The following is a 24,101-nucleotide window of genomic DNA, read 5'->3' as shown; positions in this document are numbered from 1 at the left end:
TCTAGCAGATGCTCAAAAGAGTGGTGTTATGGCGTAGATAAACCTTTTCAACAAATACCCGCCTCGATAAATAATCGCGTATGGAAAACACAATATTCATGATCATTCATTAACGAGCTATAATTACTGTCCTTATAATAACAAGAGACATCGAATTACGAAGTATGTTAATCTTGAGCGAATTTTCTGACAGTTTATCTTTTTGCATTTGAACTTGAAAATGGTGTCACGAAGTCACCGAAGCGTTGTTCTTTCTTATCACTAATTTTTACTTGTTTATATATTTAGATGACGCTAAATTAGATAATTACTCCGCGTTTAAAACACTGACTGGACCTCTAAAATCAGCCCATACGATAGACCAGCACCAATTTAAAGCACAGGTATTTTCAGTGTCCTGCGCCTCTTCGCAAATGCCTTTATGGCAATAGCCCTACCTATATTTTAGAAACTTTGGACGTGAAATGAGGGGAAATGAAACTACTTTTCACCAAACTAATTTAACCTTAAATGGATGAAAAGTCAATTTTACTTAGTGACTCTGTAAAACCCTGAAATAATTTACTAATTAAAAGGTAAGAATGACACAAGTACAGAATATTGATGAATTCACGAAAGCAGTTTTTAATTTTCAATTTTAATCCTACAGTGCATTATCTTTCTTTTTAACAGTCGTATGTTTGCTTTTGATATATAGTAAGTGAGTATTTTGTTTATATTTGCACACATATATACACGTATTTTTTAACGAACTATTCAGCTACTAGGCGCTACCTGTATAAACTGAGCGTTAGATTGGCCAATCAAATATAAAACAAATAATGTACACCTTATTTTCTCGTAAGTCACGGAAATTGCATCTAACTGAAAAATTAAACCTTGTAGCAAAAACCAGGCGTTTATATGAAAAAGAGCCATGAATATCCGGTACGTGGAAGGGATATGTGTCACGTATCCCTTAAAATAATAGTTGAGCTTTTTGAAAAACTGACAAGTGCAATTAATTCCAAATTGAACGAGAAAAACCGTATGATTACTTATGAATAATATAAACATGAACAAATTCGAGTGGAGGAAGTGCCGGGAGATCTTTCTTGAAGCCATTTTTCGCATTCGAGAAAACTTTGTTCAAAGTTTCCATACAAAATTTTTGTCATCGTTTTACATGATATCATTGGCTTAGAAAATTTCCCATTGTCTTTCAGCCAAATCATAATCCAGAATAACGATGTGTAATTTGCACTGGTGTTACACTTGAACTGCACTGCTCTCAGCCAATCAGAATCGAGTAATTTTTTCATGTATATAATAATAATAATAATAATAACAATAATAATTTGATAACTTCTAGAGCGCTATTTACATTTACTGATCAACGTCGCTTTACAACTTAATATACTACTCTTAGCAGCTGAGTAACACTCATTGATTGATTGTTTTGGTCATTTCATCAGATACGGGAATGCAAGCTTCTTTCGTTAAATACAGTGCTGAATCAGCAACGCTTCACCCACTTTATAATCTAATATACCCAGAATAAGCCTGTAAATAATATCGGCCTAAAAGAGTATTTCGTATATTAACGATATTGTCATAAAAAGGTAATTTTGGAAGGTCGTAGAAAGCCAATCAGAGGGCATTGTATTGCTATAACAAGCAATAAATTTGCCCCTGTAACACTCCAGTGCCTCGGTATGATGGTCATAATTACAAAGATGACTAAGAATACAAGTGAATTTAAGAAATATCATATATTTGAACTGCGGAGAAAGATACGAAGACATGATTGATCATCGCAGTTATGCACACAACTTAAGCAGTTGTGAAATTAAAGCCTGAAAAAAATTGAGGCCCGATACCGGTGCAGTGCTCTACCAACTGAGCTATCAAGCTAACTGGGAAGCTGGTCACTTTGTGAGTTCGTAATATACCCGTTCAGGCCTGAATTTTTTTCAGGCTTTAATTAATTTCACAACTGCTTAAGTTGAATGCATAACTGCGATGATCAATTAATCATGTCTACATAAAGATGGACTGAAGGAAATAAAGTAGAGTGCAAATGCAATGCAACGTGTTTTTCGCTCTTTTACTGGTAATCATCTCCAGAGCGCTACTGTCTTTAGCGAAATGTACAGTGTTTGGCTTTTGGACGCGAGGCATAATCCGTTGCACGTCGAGAACAAGATGGCTGTGATTTTTTAGCGCAGTTTCACTCGCATAAGCTTAGTGTGAAAACGGCACGTTAAGTGTTAACACTACTGATGCAATAAAGTGTTCTTCGAGGTACAATGCACTGATCGATGACTGGAATCCAGGATTCACTGAACAAGAATGTAGCAGTTTGCTTTGATATGTTTCTCTCCATTGTCTGAGTTGTACGCCGCTGCTTCATTTCCACAGGAGTTGCAACCATCTTGCCATCTAGAGCCGGCGGAACCAAATCCAATTCGTGAATTACAAGAAGTGCAATCTCCTTCGTTGTTACTTATAATTCCAATTCTGGTAATGGCAGCGTCGGATGTCCCAGTTGGCGACATTACATTAAATCCTTCCATGTTGCAATTTGGTTGGAGTGAAGATTCACTCAAAAGCGATTTCCACTTGTCTCTGCCAATGGTTGTTCCTTTGTACCTGTTGTCTGCCAGAAGGGAGTATAAAGAGATTGCCTGCTTATCAATAGATACCCATTTTGTCTCCCCGCCAACCCTCATTCCAAGGCAAATTTTGTTAAAAGGATTACTCCAGTAGCTGGGCATCTTTGTCTCTTCAAGATCAAGCCCAGTTTTACCAGAGGCTTCACTGTAAGCTGTCTTGTTGCTCCAAAGGTCTGCGTGATAGGAAAATGTAGTCTAACAAGCAAAGTGGAAATCAAATTTTGATGGAAAATACATTAGTATGTTATAAAAATTAGGCCCAGATTTTGGCCACATGGAAATACAAAAAAACTCATTTTCCGCAGGGATAAATGATTAAATGCAGTTTTCTTTGCTGATTAACGGTCCAGTAGCTACGATCAGATTACATATAGGACTAGGCATGCAAAAGCAAGTACAAGCCAGATTACGGCACTTTTTTCCTTCAGCTGAATGTTAAGTTATAAGTGAAAGAAGAAAATCCGTGTGAGACCTTACGAGAGCTGCAACATGACCCCTTATTTCCATACCTTTTCACCATCAATCTTCATAACTAGAGTCCAGCCACCTCCACCGCATTCAACTATGTCCTCCATGTGGCAATAAGTGTGAGCTACCACTCCCTCGTCGGTTTTGAGATAGTAAGCGCCACTTCTAGACTCTCTGTGGAGCATCAAAAATACCATCAACTGTAAGCTTACTATCAATTACATGACTTAAACTAAAAAATGGCCTTGAAGTTAAACACGAAAAATGGAAACTTGTGGAAGGAAAAAGCAAAAAATTGTCCAATTTCTTCTTTTTAAAGGTGAGGTTTCTTGAGGCTAATTTAAACAAATAGGCACTGCGTTCTTTGCTTCTCATTAATATAAATCTTGCATCACCTTACTAACAATACTGCTTGAACCACTTGAATTGTTATTCATTCTCAGCTTGCCATCGTTCTCTATTACCCGACATGACATAACTGTGGCTATAAATTATTTACCCATTTATAAATTCACTCAATTAGCGACTTTCTCGACTTATGATGCACGTGGAAAACGTTACAGAGCTCTACTGATGCGTAGAGTTTAGCAACTTCAGCTTCTTGAGTACGACGATTATTTGGGCATTTGATTATGATGCAAGCTTACTTATACTGAGTTTGATTTGGAGTGACTTTTCTAGCTATGTCACGAAACGCCTTACGGTGTGTTAATTAAGACATCTGCACACGAACAGGCTGGGTGGTCTGGATTATAACCTTTATATCCTGTAAATATTAACAGCAACAAAAAATGCAATAAGTGCAAAATGATTATAGCGGAGCTCCGGCGGCCCCAAGGGCCGCCAAGCGGAGCCCAATACTCATATAGGAAAGAAATGAAAACCCATGAGTTGATTTTCTCATGGTTATCATGGCTAGCGGTATTGCTCGTGGGTGCGTACGCACGACGGCGACGGCGGGCGACGGAGTCGCGCAACATGGCGGCCATACTCCAAATAATAGGTTGACAGACATGCAGCCTTGGTTTACCGTGTACTTCTTCGATATTGGACATCCATGTTATGATCAATTGACACCTGTCAAAATAAGGTATCCGCTGACCAGTATCACGTGACCATATCGCGGGCTCAAGTTTACAGCTCATCGAGATCACGTGTTTTTTTAAATTGACCGCTGAACAAGTGCTGGTTTTCGATTGGATCGCGGGCTCATGTTAGGTTAACTTGTTAAAGACAGGGCAGGATTGTTCGGAAGCCGGTTAACGCTAACCCAGGATTAAAGGTTTACCGAATTATAACTTTTTCTTTTATAGAAATGTTTTTTGCTGCTTTGTTTTGTGCATATGGTGATTATTAAAACTCAAAACAGAAGGCAAAACAATACACAGAAAACCTCACCACAAAGTTACAAAACTCAAATCAAAATTCTACCTTTTCCTGGGTTAGCTTAATCGGGCCCTGAACAACCCGGCCCAAACAGTTTATTTACAGTTATAAGGTCAAGCCAGCATCACGCTGGGGTATAGAGAAAGGTTGTTAAATTCAGCTAGTATTACAGTTTAATTTGCATCATAAATTATAAATCACAAGAGAACTTTTCTTTTCAATTATATAGTGTCCATCCTCGTTCTTCTCATGATTATAGAGTGTTGGACATGTCAACGGGAGGTCACGGGTTCAAATTCTCCTCGGCTTGATTCTTGGAAACAACAAAGTTATCAGCTTTCTGCGAGTTGCAATTCTCCTCTACATTGTATTGCTTTGATATTTGTTTTATTTTTAATCAAGCTTATAGCTTTGAACACACATCTCGGCAGAAAACCATACACACACAAATTATGTATGGGTAACATGACGGCAGTAGACTGGGCGCTAGAACACCGTGTAACTACAACCATAGACAGCTGATTAGTTCATTTTCAGTCACACTTACTTATTATTGATGTTGTACTATTTCCATTGGCTTTGCTGCAGCAAGTGAATGATCCTACGTTATTAACACAGGATTCATCAGCTGAACAGTTATGAGAACCAGTAGTACATTCATCCACATCTGAAAGGACAAAAACCATTCAAAAAAACCATTTTTTGATCAAAAAGCGCGTTCAGATTGGCTGATTAAGAATTTTCATCGGAACTTACGCGAAAACCCGTATGCAACTATTTATGTTCCTATAAAATAATAATACGACCTCTTTTAGATCGCTTTGGTAATTTTTAGAACAAGCCGAGCTGTTTTCTTAGTATGTTTTGATCAGTTACATGTACAAGTATAATGACATTGTTATTCGTTTTGAATATTTAGACTGGATTATATTTTCTGGTACCTGTGCTACATTCGTCTCCGGTAAAGCCTGACGGACAGATGCATTGGAAGCTGTCATCATCTAGGAAATTCGGTCTACATGTTGAATTCTTTACACATGGAGAACTTCTGCAGGGATTCTGTATCAGGAAAAAAAAATCAATTTTATTTCTAAAGAACGTCACAGGATGTTTACTCAGGATGGTTAATCAACAATTTAAACAATTTTTTTTTTTACGATTTGTAGAGAGAGTTTCATTTCAATAATGCATGCGCCGTTAATTTTTCAGTGTTTTTTTTTTTCGATTTTGGTTCATTTCTCAACTGATATCTGTAACATAGTGTAGAGGGTCGAAATATCAGCAAATGGAGGTATTTTACATGTGCTGGAAGTAGATAAATAAAACATGTTACAAATGTTAGCTTTTGGAAAGGATATTTAAAGTTAAATACATCTCCTAAGGCCTGAAGACAAGTAATTACAAATATATAGTCATACAAAATTAATGACTGTGGAAAAAAGGCAAAAGTTTCAACGAGAAGGAGTTCAATAATGAAGAACTACAGCAGACAACCAGGCAAAATGTCAGTTACCTTCGTCGCGTAATATTTATAGCCGTCAGCTTCCATGAAACTCTCTGGATTTTGTTTTTCGTCTGTATCGCTCAATTCGCACCTCCACACGCCGCTGTCAAGCCGAGGGCTTATGTTAATTGATTGGCAGATGTCGCTCAGGTAGCAGTGAATCTTGCACGTTTCTTCTTGCGCCACATCTAAAGTCTTGATAACGTGATCGGCCAAAACTTTTCCTGTAATAGGTGCTGAAAACTCCTTGATACGACAACATTCTGAAAAGGAAATATCTACCATAAATAAATAATATTTTCCTGTAATGGATGCTGAAAACTCCTTGATACGACAACATTCTGAAAAGGAAATATCGGCTACAAATAAGCAATCTGAAAAAAAAATGACTCGAAATTAATTTACTACAAACTGAAAGACTACCTCTAACGGGATAGACATTCAGGTATTTGGAAGTATTATTTTCGCGCATATCAAGCTCTCGTCCATATAAAAAACCTGCCAACTACTTACATTTAGAACAGTTTTGAGTCGTCAAGAAGTACCCTTCGCTTTCATTAACCTGAGCGGGACTGTAAATTACGTGTAATGACAATGGGCATGAGTTTCTTTAACTGCAAAATGTTATATCAGGTCAGTTCTCCTCCAATATGCCGAGTATATTATTACCCGATATCTACGCTAACACATACTAAAAGCATTGGTTTTAGTCTTCGTGTATTAGCCGTTGCCCTAAAAATGTGCATGGTGCAGGTGAAAAACATGAGAGACATGTACGGCCAGTTTCTAAATCACTCTTTGTCGATTGTCAGTTCTTGACATCGGCAAGTTAAGAGTTAGCGATCTCTACCAACTTCTACAAAATCTCTCACAGTGTTCTCCAAAGACTACAATTTTGTTCTAGTGGCGGAACATTGAAAGGTTTTATCAGTGATAACATATTTGGGTAGATTTTGAATTTTTTGTCATAATAAGAAACATATACGTCCTGATCACCTTCAAACACAGCAGTTTATATTGAACACAAAGTAGAAAGCCTAGTATACCTTTCTTCGCGATCCAAAATAAAATGAGGAGTATCTTCAAAAGCAGCATTTTAAAAAATATTTTCTTTTCTTTGTTTGAGGCTCGTCAATTTGCAATTGGCACGCAAATTTCACGTTTACAGCAGGTGTTGGAAATGAAAGCCTTTTGATAATTACAGCTCTTTCCACAGTTCTTTATTCATTGGGCCGTTATAATGAGCGACTCTATTTATTTTGGAATAAATTGTCCATAATTTTATATTCTAAGTCAGTTGGTGCTGTAGTTGGACACTGCACGCTTTTCGTTGGATGTGTACAATGAATGTCTCAAATTTATGTTGACTGTTTGTTTTGAAATTTTATAAATTTGTTTGATTTAGTACTAAGTTCCTGCGTTTCCGAAGCAAAGCAGCTGGTTCAAGAAATTTCTAGACAAAACTAGCTTAAGCCAAAAACCTTATAATTATACATTCATGGCAATATGCATGTAAATAAAACAATTATTACACAGACTTGCCACCCTCTGTGTCACATTTAGTACTTTATTTACACATGCACATTTGCATTTAAGTGCTGCCATATCAGAGAAAACTTGGTAGAACTTGGCAGATGATGACTAAAAGCTTACGACTTATATATTCAATAATTATTACATAGATTTCTTCGCGAGCAGGCCAGATGAGCCTATTCTTGTGTTTTGATTGGCTAGCAAAACTTGGCGGAAGATCGAGGTCGGCCGTTTACCTTCATCTTTACAGAGTATAAAAGCTATCCGAAATAATTGACAACCATGATATCTGCCAAGGTGGCCTTCCGTAATTCTTATTGAGTTTTAGGAGTTATTAATAACAATGGCAGGACATTGGCCAAGTTATCGTTACATGTGTTTATGGACCGTGGCGCTGTCAAGGTCCATAAACACGCAAGGCTTATGTTCAACCATCTTGACCGACCAAACCTGGTCAGTAATAGATTTATTTTATGGTACAAAGAAAACCGTTTTCTTCGTGAAGCAGCGGGTAATCCCGTGCGGGTAAGATTCCTCGTTTGGAACGCTTGGCTGGCCAATCAAAACGCAGGAATAGGCTCATCTGGCCTGCTCGCCAAGATAGCTATGTAATAATTATTAAATATATAAGTCATGAGGTTTTGGTCAATAAAATGATACTCGTGTTGAAGTAGTTTCACCGCAGTTCACATGAGCGGGGTATATACGATCGTTTCTTCAACCTTCAATTTATTTTGAGTCTAAAACTAAGTCTATTCGTGATTACATAAGAAAGGCACGTGAGGCATTCCTCATTTACCGAGCCAACACACCAGAGCCTGTACGCCTCAATAAAAGAGCCGAAATGTAAATTTCACCGTAAATTGTTATCTTTATTGTACTACATTTCCTTTAATTCTTATTTTGTAATTCTTATTTTTACACATCACGTAGGCAGCTCAGATCACTTCTGTTCTTCATATACATCCCATGTAAACTTGCTTGAAGAAGGCTGGTGATGGCCAGCCGAAATATTGTATTCACGCGTCTCACGTTGTTTGGCCGACTTTTACAGTATTCCTTAAAGTGTCTTATTTTTTGGTCTGGTCACGATCTACCTTGATCTAACGTAGCGCAAGCGCTGATCTTACACGGTTTTTGCAGAACTGCAAGTTCTATACCAAACACCAAGTCTTCCAAAAAATACTTGCCATAACGTGGAAAAATGTGTTCCCTTTAGTTGTTATCTGCGTTCAATTATAGAGAAAAATAGCACAGATACTGCCGGTGTTGAGTAAATAAAATGATCGCTCTATTGACGGCATGTTTGTTTTTTGCAATCCTTTTGCGCGCGCTGAATTGCATCAACAAAAGCGAGCGCGAAAACTGTGTTCGGCCACCTTAAGACGTCGCAGTAAAAGAGTGGTAGGAAGGACAATTCAGGCAAAGTTTTTAAAGAAAATTTTCATTCGAACAGCAAGGGGCCACCTACGTAATGTAAACGATCGAACTTTATTGTCTTCCAGGATTGCGTTTGAGGATTAAGGAACCGTTTTACCTAACCTGCTTTCAGAGATTTATTTATAATTTTAAAGTCAGGCATATTAAGTCCGCCGTCCTTAATCTTACCAATCATTGTCGGATGTTTGATTTTAGGCGGTTTGTGGTTCCATACGAAGCTAGAAAGAAGCTTACTCACTTGGTCAACAAATTCATTGGGTACGCTGAGAACAGAGACAATAAAAGCTATCTTTGAAAGAGCTAAAGTTTTGACAATGTCTATTTGCCCGTAAAGTGTTATATCTCTTGATGACCCGATGTTAATACGTTTTTCTAGAGCAAGCAATCACTTTATGATAAGTTTCGATGGTTAGATTTAAATTACAGTGTTGACTTAATTAAAAATTACCAAAGTTAATGTAAATATTCAGAAACAAATTAAAGCAGCTGACACACTTCACAAGTCTGTTCTTTTATATTCTACGTTTTTTGCAGCGCTTCTCTTCTTAAACACAAAGGACTACAGAAAAAGTAAATCCCAGCAAAGGCTATTAGAATTTAGAACGAAACTTGTTGTAGCCATACATTTTTCAGAGATAATTAGCCTCCAATCTTGACCGACTAAAACAACGAATGAAAAACTTTCTATAACGATTTTCTTAGAATTCGTCTTTACAAACACAAAAGCAAAACTAGTCATAAATATCTTTAAAACACAGCGAATGGTAACAAAATGCTTTGTTTGGTTTGTTTTGAATGAGAAACTCATCTTGAAATAGCACATTATAATTAGCGTCCCTGACAGCTCTTCTCTGGGTTAGACAGCGAAAAAGTCCAAATAGCATTCCTAATCAAAAAAGAGGGGTAACCAGGCGTTCTTAAAAGTTAATTTGTTCAGTCGTCAACATTGTTTTCATCCATTTTGAAATCATTCTTGGAGTCCATTACATTTTTTCTCCGCTTACCTTGCCAGTAAGATAAATGTTTGCTTCTCTCACATTTGTTTTCCGCGTTCATTATGCCATCTGCAGGCAGACGTTTTTCAGTCTGATTTCAATACATTTTTTTTTACAAATTTCTGCTAGTTTTTTAGCTTTAAGCCATCAGCAGTTAGTGTAAGCGATGAGCTACTATTCAGATGTTCCTGGTTTAAGACCAAGTTCAGTAAACTAAAACAGTAGAAACAGTTTGTTTCATTTTATTCAAGCACTTGGTAGCATGCGTTGATTTGTTGATTTTGTCAGTTTCAAACTTCTTCAAAAGCGCGCGTGTGACGTGTAATCAGGGCGGAAAACAGTCATCGCTTGAAGCATGACAGCCTTTATCCCCACTGACACTTGCGCGCGAACTTATCGACGCCTTGCTCCTTCCAATTTGCGCGTAGTCGCAAATCGACACTGTCACACTGTTTTCCTTGCTTTCTCGCCTTCGCACGTAAACCCAAAAGTTTTCGATAGCTTACCGCATTCACTCGTACTCACCAATCTGAAAGCTTACGGTCCACGCGATTATGCACGTCTTTTGTTGCAAGGTTGCCCTCATAAAATAACTTGAAAAACGAGTAAAGATTGGCGATATCTAATCACTTGGGCTAGATTCTTCTAAGCGGCTTTGCGCTGAAAATACCTCTTTTATCACCGAAGTTGGAATGTTTTTTTCATTAATTTGGTTTTGCTTGATATGCAAGCTTAACTACAATAAGCAGAACTAATAGCAAATGTATTTCTACTCGCTCACACTTAATCCTCTTCGTTCCTTGTGGAACATAGGTTGTCCACTAGTGCCCGCCGCCTGATCCTATTTTAAGCAATGCCTTTCACTTCCCACGGTAGTGCGCAATGGCATTGCTAGTTTCGGTTTCTCTAATAAGCAGGTTTTCTGGGAGCGGGTTATTAACCCACTGCCCAACCCCTTATCTGGAGGACCAGGGGCTGTTCTTTGTCAGGCCTCTACCCTACGACCAATCCGGCATGGTTAGATCGAAGTCCCAGCTGGTACAGCTCGTTGGGTCCTTGAGACACGCAAGCTTCACCGCCATGGCAAGGTGTCAGCCCAAGGTGAAAAAATATGTCTCTAGGGTCTGAAATTACCTGTTTTCCGTTGTAGAAAAGATTTTAACCCCCACAAATCGATCATAGTCACTCAGCTGACACTTAAATGCCTTCTTGTCTGCCGCTGGTCCAAAGTTGTACAACAAACAACGACTTTCTCTGACACATACGAATTGATAGTAACACACATCATTTCCCATTCTGCCATAATACGATTGGAGAGTGCCAACCCTTGATGAAAAGACAGCTTACTGATATTGATTCATTTTCATTATTGATGACGTTGGTAACTAAAATAAAGAATAATGATGCTGTGTGGAATCAGGGTTTGCAGCAAGAAGTAATTATAGATTATGAAAACCTCGAGCAATGCCGAACAAGCTTATTGTTTTTAAAAAGCTGGGATTCGGAAAGCGTCACGAGTAAATGAATCTCAGCTAAAATGTCATCTACAAAACTAAAACTTCACGCTTGAGTTTGAAGGCCTCAAAGACACCCAACAGGAAATTGAATTCATTTTACAGTGGATGTCGACCCAATTAACAAATATCACAGGGGCCAGCAAATTAATTAATTAAACTAATGTTACACCTGCTAGCACGGTAAAAAATCTTCCGGACAAAACATGTATCGAGCCTTGATGCTCACTCTTGTCTGCTCGCCAGTGTATTGTATAAGTCGTATTTCACAGCCAGGCTGGAATGGAGTCAACTTTGCCAAGGCAATAGAAGGGAGGAAGCTCAATGGAAGGATGATAAAGGAAATGGAAGTGGAATCAGAGAGTTTCTGTCGGCTTGAGTGCGTCGAGGAGCAGCGATGCCAGTCTTACAATTTTGGAACCACAAAGAACGATGCCGGAAAATTCATTTGTCAACTAAGCGATTCCGATCGATTTTATGGTAATGCTAACTTCACAGCAGATGGAAATTTCAGATACAGAGGAATAAAGGTAACTCTAAAGAGAGGCATATCATAGCATCAACTTAACAATAAAAACTTCTTAACAATAAATATTTCTTAACACCTAATTTTCTCAACCCTCGCAAGAACAACGACTCTGTAAATCCACGTAGTTTAAGTAACATGTTCTTACTTAACTCTGAAGTTAAAAATAATAAAAACCAAAATTATGAAAAGCATAATTATAGCTTCAAAATAAACAGCTAAAATAAAATAGATGGCAAAAATAATAGATAGCGAAAGCAAATGAATGTTTTATGCAATATAATCGCATAAATGAATAATTTATGCATATCTCCAAAACAGAATGCGTGTGAGACTAAACCTTTTCCCTGCGGTGACAAAGAAGTCTGTGTCCCCGACTACCAAAGTGAAAGCTTCAATTGTAACTGTGACAGTGGCTACTCGGGACAACCCCGCAGTAAGTAATCCTGAATTTAATGCTGAATCTGAATTTAAAAGTGTCCCCCCCCCCCCCCAAAAAAAAAAAACTAAAAATCTTAATGGAATTTTTGCAGACCCAAAGAGTTGTTCCCGCGGGCTTGAAGATGGTTTCACATCCAGTGGCGTGTACACAATCAATCCAGATGGCGGCAAACCAATACAAGTGTTGTGTGACATGACCACGGACGGTGCAGGTTGGACAGTTTTTCAGAGACGTTTCGACGGTTCTGTTGACTTCTATCTTGGTTGGGAATCCTACAAAAACGGGTTTGGAGATCTGAACGGCGAGTTCTGGCTTGGAAACGACAATCTTCATCGTTTGACTGCAGTCGATAACGTCACTCTGAGAGTTGACCTGGAAGACTTTGATGGAGACATCAGATACGCTGAATACACGACTTTTAAGGTGGCAGACGAGGCAGATAAGTACCGGCTTTTGATTAGAGGATACAGTGGCACGGCTGGTGACTCAATGGACGAAAGCGGTAGACCAGCGAAGTAAGAGCCCATAATTACATGCGATACAGTTAACTGGACACAGTCAGCTAGTGTACATGTGCATTAGATACCATTTCGTAGCTAACTTGCATATCACAGAGACGCGATCCATACTGTTTTTAACCAAACATGATTAATATAATATCATAGGATGAGCAAAAGTACACTTAAAAAACAGGTTTTTCAGTAAACGATTGAAAATCAAGAGAAACACTAAATGTACTTGACGAGTATCTTTGATTTTAATTATAAGTTGAGGTGAATTTTTTCAATGTGAGAAAACTAGTTTCCAGGTCAGCGCGGTCCCAAAGCTGACTGTGTCCCTTTAAGGTGGCTGAACACAGTTTTTAATACCTGTGTTTCATTCACCTTTTTCTCTCGGTCGTCAAAAATGGCAGCAAGCAATTTAACAACACAAACTTTAATTTTTTGATGGTTAAACTGACGTATGTGCCGCTGCCATGGCAACATGAATAAATATAAACAGGCCCTTGAAATCGGTTTTGTTTATTTGCAGAAAATCTAGTCATTAGATTCCTTTATAATTTGCATGCAACAAGCTTCTCACGATTCTCACAAGTTAACACCATTTTGCTAATAATTTAACAGAGAGATCTTTAATTACCCCTTGTTGAAGGTTCACTGGAATATCTAGAGTTTCCTTTGTTAAAGTTGAATTATTTTCAATACTCCAGTTACTTATTTCCTAAAGTATTTTCGTGCCAAATTTCGTGAAATTCTAACGTGTGGTTCTCGAGAAATAGGCTTATTTCTGAGAGTGCAATTTTTCATTCAATCGCAATTTTTTGACTTACTACGCACGAGCTGCATTTAACTGGGTTCTTTCAGTAAGAAAGAAAAAGCTGAGAATTGCTGGGTCCTTTGCATCCTTACCTTTTCTAACATATCTTTTTAATAAAAGATTAAAGCCATCAATACACTGCGTTCAGTTATAGAGAAAAGTAGCACAGATACTGCGGGTGTTGAGTAGATAAAATGATCGCTCTATTGACGACATGTTTTTTTTCTTGCAATCCTTGTGCACGCGCTGAATTGCATCAGCAAAAGCGCGCGCGAAAACTGTGTTCGGCCACCTTAAAGGATGAGTCTAATTATACGCATCGCTTCATGGGGGTCGCTGCGTTGAAGTTTCAATCTCTATTCTGGGTGTTGGAGACATTTCAGAATATTTAGTTTTCTTCTATGGTTTCTTTCGTGAGCGGGCAAGGTGAGCCAAATTCTGCGCTGTGATTGACTACTCGTAAGGACAAGATGGCGCTATCTTGCCCGCTCGCGATTACACGCTGTGTCCCGAAGAAAATTCGTATTTATCCCACATATTAAATTCTTTATTGAACAAGTTTGCTCGGTCAAGATGGCTGGATATGGCCAATATCAAGCTATCTTGACCTCGCGTTTGCTCAAATATTTTGTGGAATATTTAGTTCAAAGGAGCGTAGTGGAATTTCATTTTTGTAGCGTATGGACGCAAAGAACTTCTAGCTTAACAAAGAAAGATGTTCACTTAGGTTTTACTCTTAGATTTACATATTGTAGAAGTAAGGGCTATAACTCTATCAGTAATTTTAATTACTGTCAAGTGTCATCTCTTTAGACAAAGTTTTTACATTACGTTATGTTACGTTACGTCAAGTTACATTACGTTATATTGCATTCCAAGCCATCAGTTTGTTATTGTGTCGATCCCGGTGGGTTATTGTTATTATTATTAGTTTCTTCATATTTACGTCTTTCTTTGCTCTGTTCACAGTGGCATGCAGTTTTCCACTAACGATAACGACAATGATATCACAAGTCGTAGCTGCGCAATTCTTTATAAAGGGGCCTGGTGGTATCAGAGCTGCCATTCGTCAAACCTCAACGGACTGTATCATGGGGGACAGCACGACTCTTTTGCGGACGGAGTTAACTGGCACACGTTTCGAGGACAGCACTATTCACTTCAACGTAGTGAAATGAAATTGAAAGTCGTTTCGCAGAACTGATGCAGCTAAAGTTGTGGAAAGTCCGTGAAAAAACTCATTAATTAACCATTCAAGCAAGAACAAATTTAATGAAAACGCACTTAACAGGTCATAGGAATGCGTTGTAATCGAAGGGAAAAACCGGTCCGTAACTTACAGAACGGACCTCGAACTCGGTTAGTAGGATGTGTATATTTGTGTCCATTAACAATGGCTCACCCTTGGCTTGTTGCTTATGAGCGATGAAGCTATCAGTTGCACAACAGCCTATATTAATAATATGACCGATCTCGAGAATTTTGTGTTGAGATTCATTTTGGTCAAAGAAGCTGTTGCTAGATAGAACCAAGGTAGTTCCACAGAACTGTTACTAATTTTCGGTTGTACACATCAAACTCGAAGTAGACGATCTAGGAATTTGGAGGAATGTCAGTATTTTTTTTTTTCGTTATTTTTCTCCTCACTAAGAATAATTTTTAGGGCCTCAGTGTCGTAAAATACAAAATACAAAATCTGCTGCTCTTTTGGTACAAAAGACCAAACTTTTATTTAGCACCGTTTTCATAAATCCATTCGTATGTATTATTATACATTGAACTCACTATTTCTGCATAAAAGTGTACAGTGAATTTTCGAAACCAGCGCCTGTGACGTCATATCTGCAGATTATACAATAATCATGTCAAGGACACTCAAGGTCACGGGTAATCATGTCAAGTTCGCGCGCTTTGTGTTGCTTGCCGTCAGTGAAGAAGCAAAAACCTGACTTCCATTTAATTCGTTCAATGTATAATAAAACAATTATTACATTCGGTTTTTGTGATATCCAGAATAATCAAGGTCTCGGTAAGGGTTACCAGCCTCAGTCTTCGGCTTCGGCTGATAACCCCTACCTCAACCTTGATTATTCTGGATATCACAAAAACCTCATCCAATAATTGTTCATAATTGTGTCAACAACCCTCATCCCACCAACATATTTTACATACAGATCATACCAATTGTGGTCTAGTCGGACCCCGTAACAAAATATGCTGAAAAAGACACCCGAATATCAACTTTAACATTTTAAAAATATTTCATTGTTCATTTAACAAACAACATACCACGTTATAGTGGTATGAAGTACAGTTTGAAGTAAAAATTAACGGTATAAGCGCACGACGTTTCGACCCAACTTCGGTCATTATCAAGCTTGAAAGTGAAGGTAAAAATCATCATTAGTAATTATGTTATTCTTGCATGCATTTTATTGTTCTGAACACTCTTTTTACATTTTCATACTTAACATACTTTTACTTCTTTGTTTTATATTTATAATTATGCAAAAATTGTTATCTTCACTTTTAAGCTTAATAATGACCGAAGTTCGGTCGAAACGTCGCGCACTTTTACCGTTAGTTTTTACTTTAAACATACCACGTTGTTGTACTAATTCTTAACTTTTTCCCACACAACATAAACCCCAATAATTTCCTAAAGTTCCACTCAATAATAATTTTTAGCAAACTAGTGTTAATTATAGTCCCATTTGGTAATGGAAATATTAACATAGCTCCTTGAAACTAAAGAAAAGTGTTAAGTTGGCAATCATACAAACATGCTTAGGCAATTCAATTGTCCAGTACTTCACTTAGTACACTTGAATTTCCCTTTTGCTTCGCTAGGGTCAATTTGGACACCAAAAGGAAAATGAGCGCTAAGTTAACATAGTCTTCTGGAAGTAACATTTCCATTTAAGGCAGCTAATTCATGGAGACAAATTCTAAAAATCGCGAAAAAAATGTTCCACCGTGTGAGCTATGGTGAATGTTGATTATCACGTGGGGTTTTATTGGACCCAACTTGGTAGGGTGAGGGATAACTTGTGAATTAATAACACTATTGCAAATTACAAATGTGTACCTTGCATAACCAAAAAAAAAAAAAAAAAAAACCTTGAGTTAACTGAGTCATCGAGAGAAAGTAAAGCTCACTCAATGCGTCTATTTGGGTAACGGGTTGAGGAATGAATAATTAATTTATCTTCTTTTGTTTCCCCAACATTTGGAGTTTCAATTTTAATATACCGAAATTGGCCAAAGCAAAAATGTAAATATAAATCTTATTTATAGTGTTCATGCACTTAGCTATACTAGCATTAAGCTTAGCTAGTTTACAGGAAGGCCACTGAAACAGAGGAAGCAGATATTTCAAATAAAAGTAACATAGTTAAAAATCCCAACTGGCAGGAGGCAGACCAGATAGCTATTTACAAAGCGTGACCGAAGATTTGATTTCGGGACTGCCGAGAAACAAATCCCGCTAGTGGCAGGTTAGAAACCTTGAACCCGGGACCTCCGGATTACAACACCAGCGCCCTAAACCACTCGACCAAGCTGACTCTACAGCATTTTATAACGGCGGAAATTATGGAATTACATCGACTGCCTTTATTAAATTTTATTTTACAACTGACACTGACATATATTGTGAATAAAGAATGACTTAAAGCTTGATTATAATATCAGCTATGCGGATTATAAGGTAACATTTACAGTTACTAAAGTTACTAAATATTTACAATTAAAGATAGATGTGTAAAGGCTCCTACTGAATGCCTAGAAGTAAAACCTATGTACAAATACCAGTTTAATGTATACTGACTACAAAATAGCTTAACAAACCTCTCTCTTTGCGCATTTATGTTGATTGTCATTAAAATCGTACCCCTTTTCAATATTGAGTGTATTTTTGATTTAATATATAGTATCAGCTATACGAAGTTACCAGTTACAGTTACTATAAGTTACTAAATATTTTGGAACGAACGAAAGATGTGTAAAGGCACCTACTAAACATCTAAAATTAGTATAATTTACAGAGGTAAATGTAACAATTGGACATTCTGATAGCTCAAAAGTTCGGCTTATGACGACACTATAATCACCGCGTTAGGCGGTGAATATAACAATTCTGAGCTTGGTTACAAAGTTCTTGTCACCTTTGCCATCTTGGCAAGTAAATATGGCGGACAGTTGCTGAATGAAATTTTCATTTATTCGAAAGAAATCACTCCAAGTCCAACTGAAATATTTGAAAGGATGGAGAACTTTCAAAATGACTGCTGTCACCCTTCGACCAAGAATTTTTTCGTGAACTCGTGTACAAGGTATTTAAGAATCGTAAACGTAAATTGACGGAAATTTATTTTTCTTCAAACTAAAGCTACACATTTTTAGACGATGGTAACAACTGTGAATGAAGTCAACAACGATAAAACAAAGGCACTGGATGAATTTATTTTTCGTAGTGTTTCGCTTGTTTGTTTTACTACCGAACTCGATGTGTAAATTTATTCACAACCGATATACATGCAAGCTTATCATTAAAACTACGGCTGCCGGCTGTATGCACACGAACAATTGCGTCTGTGTTTTTTATGTTTTAGTCAATTATTTGTAGTTCCTGAAATTCACCTCTGAAAATTATACTAAAACAATTATTCACCTCAGGCTCAGTGAACGTTGATGAATATTCACCTCGACTTCGTCTCGGTCAATATTAACAAAATTCCAAACCTATGTGCCTGTACGGGTTAAATATATAAAAATGCCACACTTAACAAACCCAGTTCTCTGCACATTCATGCTGATGTATTTTTGATGCAATTTACTGACGTATGACACTTAATGGCCGACATACCTACTCGGGAGTCATAGCATTGAGGCAAGACATTACATTTCCAAAGATCTCCAATGCAGGAGTACAAATGATAATTGGGTATTATTGAAGGGACGTATTCCGAGGGAAGAGAGCAGTTATACGGATTTCAATTCCTCAGAAAAACGAATAACTGTTATTGTTTATGTAGTTTTCATTTTCCTACTGCTGTCATGCTGTATCCGTATAGGTATTTTCCACTCCCTTTATCAATAATAGTAATCATATGAATACGAGTGCAATGAAGTATTTACATTACAAGTGATATTTAAAAAATTGCACGAACCTTTTAAACCTCGTTCCTACAGCTTTTCCCTTAGGAATACTCTGTAAGGGGTTCTCGGTAGTGATTGGTTGTCCGCGCGCCTATTTGTGAAGGAATTGGTGCGCGATCACGTGGGTATCCAATTATAACTTTCTGCAATTGTTTAGACTGCCTGTAATTGAATACCTCCGCCATTCGCACGTCAATTACGTGAGCGTTAATGGCTGCCGTCTTAGCATTCCTCACACATTTTTCGACTTATGGAAAACTCTACTGAATTTCTCGCTCGAAAGAAGTTCTTAATAATCGCCAAATTTGTTATTGATACGATTAATTAATATTGAGACCTCGTGTGGCACAATTCAGGGGGTAAGCGTGCTCGTAATTTACTCCCTAAATTGTACTCCACTCGGCCCAATTACTAATACTACTATACTACTGCTATTATATTACTACTCATTGCAACACTGAGGAAATTATGAATGTGAGCACATTAATTTGGACTGTTGTGCAAATAAAAATAAGCGGTAAAATAAGCTGTTCTCAGCCAATCACAATCAGTCATACCAAAAAAAGTCGTGTTGCCAATTAAGTTGCATTTTGAGACTGTTCAATAACATACGTTGCTGAGATCTGAAAGATAATTCATGCAGTACTGGAAATGTCATCTCTTTAGGAACCTGGGCTTCAGCTTCAACTCCGTGCGTTTTAATGAATACTGTAGTCCTTTAAATGCGTTCCAGCAAACTCCATCTGCATAAGACTCGTATGGTCCGCCATGGTACAACCCGTTAAGATTTGCATTATGGCAAGCCTTGTACCACCAGCCTCCTTTAAACTTTATAGCACAGTTTTCTACACTTCGGTCGTTGTCTTTATCTATGGTCGTAAATCGCATTCCACTATAAATGTGAAAAAGTGGAAGGAAAGTATCATTGTTAACCATTTTCATGGTAAACGGAAAACACGAACGGTTTTTCTCCTTGAATAGAAATATTATCACAAGGAGATATGAATTTTGTTGTCATATGTGACATAGCATACCCCATAACATCGATAAATCGCTGGCCGCGTGGTCAAGTTGTTAGTAGTTTTGCAAAACTAACAAAATCCGAAAATGTCCAAGTTATAGCAAAGATATCAGTGACGTCATCTATTGTTATTAATATGCCAACCAGAGAACTATCGGCTGGTGAAACAAAGAGTTCTTTTGTTTAATGTTTTGAACATTTAAATAACAAAAACAATGTTTGTAAACAAATATCTTCCCTATTGTACATGTATTAGAAAGTGGCTCTTAAAAATACCCGTAGGAGCCAAGTTTTACAATTATTCCGAAAATGTTTAAGCTTGGAATCAGCGAGTAACGACATTAAGGACGTTCGCGCGAAAATTTTCCAACATTTATTTTTTTCTGAGACTTTTACCACTGTAAGATGATGAGTTAGTTATGTCAGAAATGTAAAAAACAACAACAACAAAAAATGGGGGGTCACCGACTTCGTTTTAGAGAGAACATGCCCGAAGGAACACCCTAAATTTGAAAAAATCGTGCTTCTTTAGTAAACAAGGTCAGTGTCTGAAGTGAAATGTTCTCTGCCAAATATTGTTTAAGAGGACCTATTAAGTGAATTTAGTCAACTGGCGAGGTTCCTTAAAGACAAGTTCGCATTTAGCGACCATAGTTTCAAGCGCCGCAAGATGGCAATATTCGATGTCCCGAAGACAGAATTCTTGAACTTTTTGTTAACTTCCCACATTGATTTTTTGTTCGTTTTTGGACAATGTGGAGTTAATTGCAAATAAAATCTGTTCCTGGAAAGAAAAGTAGGGGTCACCGAACGTCCAAGATCGTTAAATTCAGGCAAAGCTCTTGCAATGGCCATCTGCCCTATTATTGTTCATTTTATTACTTAGCGAGCGCTCTCATGCATGACGTGGCGTTTGAATTTGCGTGCGCAGTAAGGACGCGCAGAAACAATTAGCGCGAACGTCCTTAAATCAACTACCACAGAAAATGAATAGATTGTCAATTTGGTAAAAAACAAATGGTAATTCTTTATTTGTAGTGACAACCCTGCTTAGCTAAAAAGCTACTTTGCAGGAAGGCGACTCTTAAATTAACATGAAGACAAATTAATTACTAAACAAGTTAACACAAGAAAAAGTAAATTGAAAATTTTATTTTCTTGCTGTGATGAAGGTGTAACGGCGTTTAGTTAATAATTTTACCTTAAGCGATGGCCGGCGGTCATCGAGTCACCAGCCGTGCCACTGTACCCTCCAATCAAAAGCTGGTACTTATCTGCCTCGTCTGCCACCTTAAAAGTCGTGTACTCAGCGTATCTGATGTTTCCTTCAAAGTCTTCCAAGTCAGCTCGCATGGTGACATCAACAATGGCAGTCAAACGGTGAAGATTGTCATTTCCAAGCCAGAACTCGCCGTTCAGATCTCCAAACCCGTTTTTGTAGGATTCCCAACCAAGATAGAAGTCAACAGAACCGTCCAAACGCCTCTGAAAAACTGTCCAACCTCCACCATTCGTGGTCATGTCACACAACACTTGTATTGGTTTACCGCCATCTGGATTGATTGTGTACACGCCATTGGATGTGAAACCATCTTGAAGGAGTTGGGAGCAGCTTTTTGGAATTGGCCCTGAAAGATAACAGAAAAAGACGAAATATGGAATGTTGGTATAGAAAGTGTTTTCAATTTTGAGCCTTTTGTTTCGTTGTGTGTTTGTAAAACTAGTGGAATTTAACAAGCTGAGGACAAATTGAATCTGTTTCTCCTTTTTAAAATGATAACCATGCGAATACGTGAACGAAAATATTATATGCTGAATGCAAAGCTAGGCTTTCACGTCTCTGAAATACTGTCCATCCTCCACCTTCCGTGGTCATATCACAAAACACTCTAATTGGTTTGCCACCATCTGGATTGATCGTGTACACGCCACAGGATGTGAAGCCATCTTGAAGGAGTTGGGCGCAGCTTTTTGCCTCTTTGAGTTGTTAAAAGGAAAGAGAAGATTTTATTACTTTATTTAAAACATTAATGGTCTTCAATAAGAGCTGTAAAACAATTTATGATTGATCGCATTTCCTAGGCTCTAACCGTTAGCCACCGCTGTTATCTATCATAGTCTTCATTTACGATGGTTTCTTTGTGCCATGCTTAGAAAGTCATGCGTAGATTGCGTCTGTCGATCGACTTGTGCTTTGATGGTCGCGAAAGTTTGGACAGCAGTAGAAAAATGTGGAAAGATCTGGATGCACATGTAAAAGCATGACTGACGAGTTAAGCATTATATTCCTTACACAAGTTGTAAGGAGACTCTTAAACGTAAAGTCAGTAATATGATTGCTGTCACTCCCTCTCACTGAACTGAAAAAGAAAAACTGTCTAACGTTATTCAGATTTTTTTGGCAGTTTCAGTTATTCTTCAGCAATACTTGTTGTAAATTAACTGAACTGGCATTTTCACTTTTTAGTATCAAAACATATGTATTGAGAACGGCATATAAATGTGTTAGTACAATTAATCCTTTGGAAAAATTTAAATGGCAGTATTTGTTACCGTGTGTGCAGTTAAGAATCTACACCACGAGTGCTATCTCAGTTAAATAACCTCTCCCCTATCCTTCAAGCGAATACGTATTTATTACATAGTGTTGTGTTTAACATGTATGTGTTCTTTTTTGTTGTGCTTTACTGCTTTTATTGTGGTAAGTGTTAAGTTTATGTTAAGTTATGTTATGTTTGCCATAGTAATGAAATTGTGCATTGTTTGTATTCTGTCTTTGGGATACATACCGCAAGGTTTTCCAACATAACCATCTTGACATTTGCACTGGGCACCGTTGTCTTGATAGTTGGGCATGCAGACTTCTTTCTCCCCACAAGGAGAACTTTCCATCTCACAGATGCTCTAAAAATAATTAACGATCACTCTGCTATCAATCTAAAGTTGAGTTTGCGTGTGCCATTTGACAAGAAAAAGAATTATTTTCGCGAGTTGATTGTACATTATTATTTATTTATTATACAAAGTTTCTTTTTAAGTCCAGAAACTATAAGAAAATATGAAAGAAGCAAGTGAAAGATAAGTAAGTTAAAAAGATCAAAATAACCAATTTTATCCCAAATCAGTCTACACATCATGTTACCTTTACTCCTCGGTAGAGAAATTCATGGTCCTCTGTAAAATTCTTCAAGCCAACAAATCGATCAGAATTACTTAGTTGACAGCTGAATCTCTTTTTATTTTCGTTGGGTCCAAAGTTATACGACAGACAGCCATTCTCTTTCACACATTGCAGCTGGCAAGAAACCTCCGAATCTACTTCCATTTCTCGAATGACGCTTCCATTGAGTCTTCTTCCTTTTATTTCTTTAGCAAAATTAACGGCTTGGAGGTCTGGCGTAAATATTCTTGTTACTGCGTTTGTAGAAGTAATCATCACAGAAGCTAAAAACCACTGATACATGATTTTCCCGTCCTTTGATCTTGCTTTGATAGTGAATCATCCAAACCTTTGGTCTCTAGTGGTACACAACTAGTCTGTGTCTAGCATCAATTATTAATTATACTTATTGACTGAGGCGTTCTCATACAAAAGATGAAGTAATATGAATCAGATGTTATGACAATTTCACTTTGTTTAGTTTCTGTGCTTTGTGTGCAGATTATTAACTTTTAATTTAAACTCTTCGATTCGCAATCAGTGTGGGATCGAAACCTTTCACGAAATCTCAAATTTAAAACATTGTCGTGTCCGGCAGATCTTTCATAGCGGAGCTCCGGCGGCCCGAAGGGCCGCCAAGCGGAGCCCCATACTCATATAGGAGAGAAAAGGAAACCCATGAGTTGATTTTTTCATGGTTATCATGGCTAGCGGTATTGCTCGTGGGCGCGTACGCACGACGGCGACGACGACGACGCGACGACGACGGAGTCGCGCAACATGGCCGCCATACTCCAAATAATAGGTTGACAGAGACATGCAGTATTGGTTTACCGTGTACTTCTTTGATATTGGACATCCATGTTATGATCAATTGACACCTGTCAAAACAAGGTATCCTTGACCAGTATCACGTGACCATATCGCGGGCTCAAGTTTACAGCATAAAGAAGTCGCGTGTTTTTTTGAAGGTGACCGCTG

The 24,101-nt window shown here is 37.8% G+C and overlaps 3 protein-coding genes across 3 annotated transcripts; 1 reads left to right on the top strand and 2 right to left on the bottom strand.

Moving 5' to 3' along the window:
• Positions 1-608: 608 nt before the first annotated feature.
• Positions 609-7,497, bottom strand: LOC110042705 (uncharacterized). Its single transcript, XM_089284107.1, has 7 exons — positions 7,059-7,497; positions 6,022-6,353; positions 5,450-5,567; positions 5,056-5,175; positions 3,825-3,888; positions 3,164-3,296; positions 609-2,849 (listed from the first exon to the last, which is right to left on the bottom strand). Exons 1-7 carry the CDS (start codon positions 7,105-7,107, stop codon positions 2,319-2,321), a joined length of 1,347 nt encoding a protein of 448 aa, XP_089140233.1. The 5' UTR covers positions 7,108-7,497; the 3' UTR covers positions 609-2,318.
• A 3,899-nt stretch (positions 7,498-11,396) lies between these two features.
• Positions 11,397-15,474, top strand: LOC110042707 (microfibril-associated glycoprotein 4-like). The gene is made up of 4 exons (XM_089284363.1): positions 11,397-12,024; positions 12,342-12,456; positions 12,554-12,977; positions 14,749-15,474. Exons 1-4 carry the CDS (start codon positions 11,701-11,703, stop codon positions 14,981-14,983), a joined length of 1,098 nt encoding a protein of 365 aa, XP_089140489.1. The 5' UTR covers positions 11,397-11,700; the 3' UTR covers positions 14,984-15,474.
• A 4,119-nt stretch (positions 15,475-19,593) lies between these two features.
• Positions 19,594-23,722, bottom strand: LOC110042666 (microfibril-associated glycoprotein 4-like). Its single transcript, XM_020748032.2, has 4 exons — positions 23,103-23,722; positions 22,750-22,864; positions 21,162-21,588; positions 19,594-19,831 (listed from the first exon to the last, which is right to left on the bottom strand). The coding sequence occupies exons 1-4, from the start codon at positions 23,421-23,423 to the stop codon at positions 19,594-19,596; spliced, it is 1,101 nt and encodes a 366-aa protein (XP_020603691.2). The 5' UTR covers positions 23,424-23,722.
• Between the last annotated feature and the right edge of the window lie 379 nt (positions 23,723-24,101).

Source organism: Orbicella faveolata, unplaced genomic scaffold, assembly GCF_042242905.1.
Source record: "Orbicella faveolata isolate gen_17 unplaced genomic scaffold, um_ofav_v1 contig_1, whole genome shotgun sequence".
NCBI lineage: Eukaryota > Metazoa > Cnidaria > Anthozoa > Scleractinia > Merulinidae > Orbicella > Orbicella faveolata.
This window is presented reverse-complemented; position numbering and strand designations above follow the sequence as displayed.